Source organism: Erpetoichthys calabaricus, chromosome 1 (genome assembly GCF_900747795.2).
Source record: "Erpetoichthys calabaricus chromosome 1, fErpCal1.3, whole genome shotgun sequence".
In the NCBI taxonomy this organism is placed as follows: Eukaryota; Metazoa; Chordata; class Cladistia; order Polypteriformes; family Polypteridae; genus Erpetoichthys; species Erpetoichthys calabaricus.
Window position 1 is genome coordinate 210,923,263 of NC_041394.2, and position 5,000 is coordinate 210,928,262.

Genomic DNA, 5,000 nt, shown 5'->3' on the forward strand with positions numbered 1-5,000 from the left:
TATACATTTAGGGCTATAGGTTGCAGTTGTTTAGTATCTATTCTTCTTTCCTGAATTAATGTTTATTTATTTTAAAAACAATAATATCCAGCATAATTACAGTACGTCTTTAGTAATAAAAGGTCCTGTAAAGCAGATGCCAACACTGTGACCAATTATACTAGTTTTGCTATGTTTTTGCAGACTTGTAAGGTCCATCAGTCGTAATGAGACCCAGTGCAATGTAGATGCTTGCTCAGTGGCGGAGTTCAGCTTTTCACACTGCCTGGTCTCTGTCACTCTATTGAATTAGATTGATGATGGCAGATTGCAGGGGCACTAACTGGACCTCCAAGGGAAAGGATAAAGTGTGTAGGCAATCCTTGCAGGCACTTTGCTTGGAGGACCCTTCACCCCTTCACAGCTGCTGGCACTAGTCCATTCCTAACAGTGTCCACAGGACTTTAAGTAGACACTAAGGGCCTTCTAATTTATAGTCTTAGTAACTTGTTACTGTCAAAGCATCTGTGACCTAAATTCTGTTATTGACAAAAAGATGAAGTGTTATTTGTTTTCTCTGACCTTTTAACACATACTACTTCCAGGGATTTTCTTCCACATATAGTTAGTCTCAGTTCTTTTTACTCAGCCATACAAACATGGAACTTCTGTATGCAGGACTCATTACAGTGCGACAAGTTCAATAAATAGATATATCACTGTGGTAAAATAGCGATATCAGTCATTTCTAAAATGCCTCATAGTCTCACTTTTTTCTGTTCGTTTCCTAACAGCTTTCTAAGGAACGTGAGCGACTCCAAGCAATGATGACCCACTTGCACATGCGACCTTCAGAGCCCAAACCATCTCCAAAACCTGTGAGTGCATATTGCTCCATAAACAGTAAATAGGGCTGGGAAATGTAACAGACAGAAAATGAACAATTTACAGACAGTTAGAAAACATTGAAAGGGATGAAGTATGAAGCAATGAAAGCAAAAAGCAAAATGCAATAGCTTTTCAAATTGTATGTTTCTTTAAAAATAATGCTATGTTATACAAATCCTATCAGATCTTCCCTGCAGGTGATACTAAACACAATACACCCATAAGTGTACAAATCACTGCCTTGAGTCTTGTTACCAAAATGCTAGAATATCTCACTGTGATAGATTTACAGGTATAGTGCACTATAGAAAACAACCTGTTGGCTTGCAATTGCTATTTAGCAGTGTTACTAAGGTAGTACTTATTGCAGTATGAGGCAAAAATGATCTTTAATATTGGAAAAGAAAAACTGTTGTATGAGGCAATAAAAGTCTTTACTATTTGAAAGGGGTAATGGAATTGAGCAAAATGAAATGTTAGGATATGTAAGTGATAATAAATTATAAAAGCAAAATTTATTTACAGTATATATGGTTCAGAGTTGCATCACTTATTTGAAGAATATTATCTTTTTAAATTCACCGTCATGTCCATATCAGGGTTACAGAGCACCTGGGGCATATCCGAACAGCTCTAGGCAGAAATTAGTATTAAGCATTGGGCAGGGGCACTAATGCATCTTGAGGCGCTTTCATTCAATTTCACTCCTGCACAGCACCATTTAGAAGTCACCAGTCAGCCAAATATGGAAACCTTTATGATGCAGGACAATAACTGGAGTACTGGAAGAAAAACTTCCATATGGTACAAAGAGAGCTTGCAAACTCTGCCCAGATTAAGACCATAGAGGTATATGAAACCAGTCTACTGGTGGGGTGAGGGAATATTGCTAACTACCTATTTTTGTGCATGACAGCCTGGTATGTTTAAAAAATCTCCCAATACACAAATGTCAGGGTTCATCTATCCATTAATGATAATACTTTTCTAATATCTGTCTGTAGTCTTCCCTATTTTATTCCTGCAAATGCATGCATTTTGTACTTGTCATTGCTGCCTTTTAAAATATAAAAGTTTTAAGATAAAGACCCTGAACGACATAATTTATGCATTCTCATACTGCATTTTGATGTAAAGAATACTTAAGGAATAAAATTGTGAAGTTTATCAAGTTATATTATTAGTCTTTTTTTATGATTAGTTTTGAAACAGTACACTAGGTAATTATCAAGCAAACTTTTAGTATAATTATTTATTTGACAATATTAGGTACTTAAAAATCTTTTTGGGGACAAAACATTGTTATTATGTTATGCTGTTGAGTAACTGTCTCAATTCAGTAGAATAATTTTCCTCATCACTTCCTATCGTACAAAGTAGATAATCACAAGATAGAATAATTATCCTGTAAATCCATCAGGAATGTGCTGCTCGTTTTTTCCAATTAATTATTCAATCAGTATTTTTTTTTTTTTCAAAACTCCAGCAGCGTGGTTACATCTACACTAATAAAGAATTTTCAGCCTATAATCCAAAACAGAATATGAATGAATAATGTAAATGAAGTATTACATTACATAAACCACACATGAAAGAATTGCTAATTGCATTTGATGGTGGGCAATTAATACAGAATCTTAGATGAGCAGTTAAAATGAAACTAGAGTTTAAGGTTCCCATTGGAGCTAGAGATATCTAAAGTGGTATATTGCACTGTTGGCCTTAAATTGGCTTAAAAGAATAAAAGTGGGTAATATACAAAACTAAAATTTATATGCTATACAAAAGAAGCTTCATAATTGATATTGTAGTATAGATTTATGCCCTCATATGCAGAGACCCAGTTGAAACAGCCCACACATTTGATAAATATTAATAGTATGAATTTATTACCAAGGAGAAATGAGCTCTGTTGGTTCATCACTGCACCCTTAACAGCTTTCAGTACATGAACACAAGGTGCAACTGCACAGTCTGTTATATGACCCCATTTACTCACTGAATAGTACTTCATTAAGTGTTACCTTTTGGCCATGCTATGGATGGTTGAAAATCAAAGTTATCAAGGCTGCAAGTCCTGAATAATAACCTTTTTCCAACCTTGAATATATTCAGATGAGCTGAGGTAGCTAAGTGCTCATCCCAGCTTTAACATACTCTTCGTCAGTTACGTTATAATAGGTCTCATTTTCCCATTGCCAAGCTGTATGCCTGGAAACATGCTATGCTTGTTACAGACACTGACAAACTGTTTTAACAATTTTGTTCAGTGACTTACTACATATGAAGATACCAATTCTTATAGCATTTGTCTTCATTGTATACATGATGTGTAATTACAGCTTATTTAATTTGACAATTCTTTTTAGAGGGCAGTCGTCATTTAAAGTAGACAAGTAAAACCATTTTATTATGTATCTTGAAATCATTTTATCTGCTATTGTTCATCCTGTGCAGGTTTCTTTTTTTTTTTTTTGTTTGCTCGTGACCTACATAGGTTGCATCACCATTTTGTATTATGTTTTGGCTACTTCGCTTGGCTTGTATGTTGTTATACCAAGTACATAATTATTTCTTGTTTGTTTGTCCGTGAAGTCAACAATAATATCACATTCTCTTAAATTCTGTGTTTTTTTGGAGAAAAGCCAAGCAAAATGACACCTTTTATTGGCTAACTAAAAAGATTACAATATGCAAGCTTTTGAGGCAACTCAGGCCCCTTCTTCAGGCAAGATGTAATGTTTTTGTGGAAAATGATTTTTTTTAAAAGTAAAACTGAATTTACCGTAAATCATTGTGAATGGTGCATACTCCATCAGGTGGATTGTTGTCAGTCACATAAATATAAGTATTCTTTCACTAAAATATACATAGCTTTGGCATTTGGTTCAGATAATCCAAAAAGTGAGGGTGCTCTCCGAGATCTTAGGAAAATGTTTGGACAATGCCCAATAGTAGCACTGTGGTAGTATTAAATGAAATGATATTGGGCCAGAATAATTGATGATTATGGTTGACTGATGTCCTTATGTGGACAGTAAAATCTTGGTTGATTATTAAAACTATCTTTTTGGGACTTTATAATGTTTATATTTTTCTCTTCATTTTTCTGTTTTTAATTTGAACCCCCGTTTGTCTTATTGAGGGCTGAGTCTGGTCAGGCTGTTAACGAACAGTTATAAATATGCATGTTGTGGATTATGTAAATTTATGGAAATATGTGTATATAATATGTATTGTCACATAAGACTTGGAATGTTTGTTTCACCTTTTAATTATATCTTAATGTTAGTGCTCTTAGATGTAGCAGAGAATTTGGTGGACAGATTATACAATCATATCTTCTTTAAATATATTTGGAGAAATATAAACCACATTTTACTCAGGTGACATAATTTAGATGCTTTTTACCCCATTTTTTTATATTAATTAGCTGGATAAGAAACAGATTCATGTAAACCTATATCTAGTTATATCCATGTTTAGCTTGTTTCTGCCTGCACTTTACTATTAGCTATAAAATCGGTGTATACAGTGTTGCTCAATAAAGTAATTAAATGCAACACTATCTTTTTCAACAGCTAACAAAGAAACCAGCATATCATTCTGCCAGCTTAGAGTAGTAGCTGAAAAACAGTTTGTGGTTTATTGGTAACAGATGCACTAGGGGATGCCTTCAGGGTGCCAGTCGTTATTATAAGACTGCTAATGTGCTTCTGCTGGCTGCTGCCCAAGAAAGAACAATTAGCAGGCATATGTTAATTTTTGTTTCCCTAACAAATCTCTTCACTCTCCGTATGTGTAAACCAGATCCACAAAGAAAGATCAATCAATGTTAAACTCATCATTTTCTCCTAATAAAAAACATACTTTTAATGATGGATGTATAGTGTTAAGTCAGGACAGGTGTTTTCTAATTGTCAAATCAGCAGTTGTTGGCATCAAAAAGAATTTGTTATATCTGACTATTTTAGAGCAGCATACATTAACTGAATGAAGTAATTTTTTGTTTAATCACAGAGGACAACTGAATGGAAGAATAAAAAACTATTTTTGTAGTATTTTAATAAAGGAGGAAGCTCTTATTTCAAGCTGTAACGATATTCATATACTTAACTAGCTCTTATTCCTTT

General features: G+C 34.0%; 1 protein-coding gene across 15 annotated transcripts in view; it reads left to right on the forward strand.

The window, feature by feature from the left end:
* foxp2 (forkhead box P2) overlaps positions 1-5,000 on the forward strand; it is a 613,104-nt gene that overhangs the window by 592,964 nt on the left and 15,140 nt on the right. For all 15 annotated transcript variants that reach the window (XM_051928699.1, XM_051928702.1, XM_051928698.1 and 12 more), the window contains one exon: positions 774-857. In XM_051928699.1, coding sequence (XP_051784659.1) covers positions 774-857 — 84 coding nt within the window. The remainder of the gene's footprint in view (positions 1-773; positions 858-5,000) is intronic.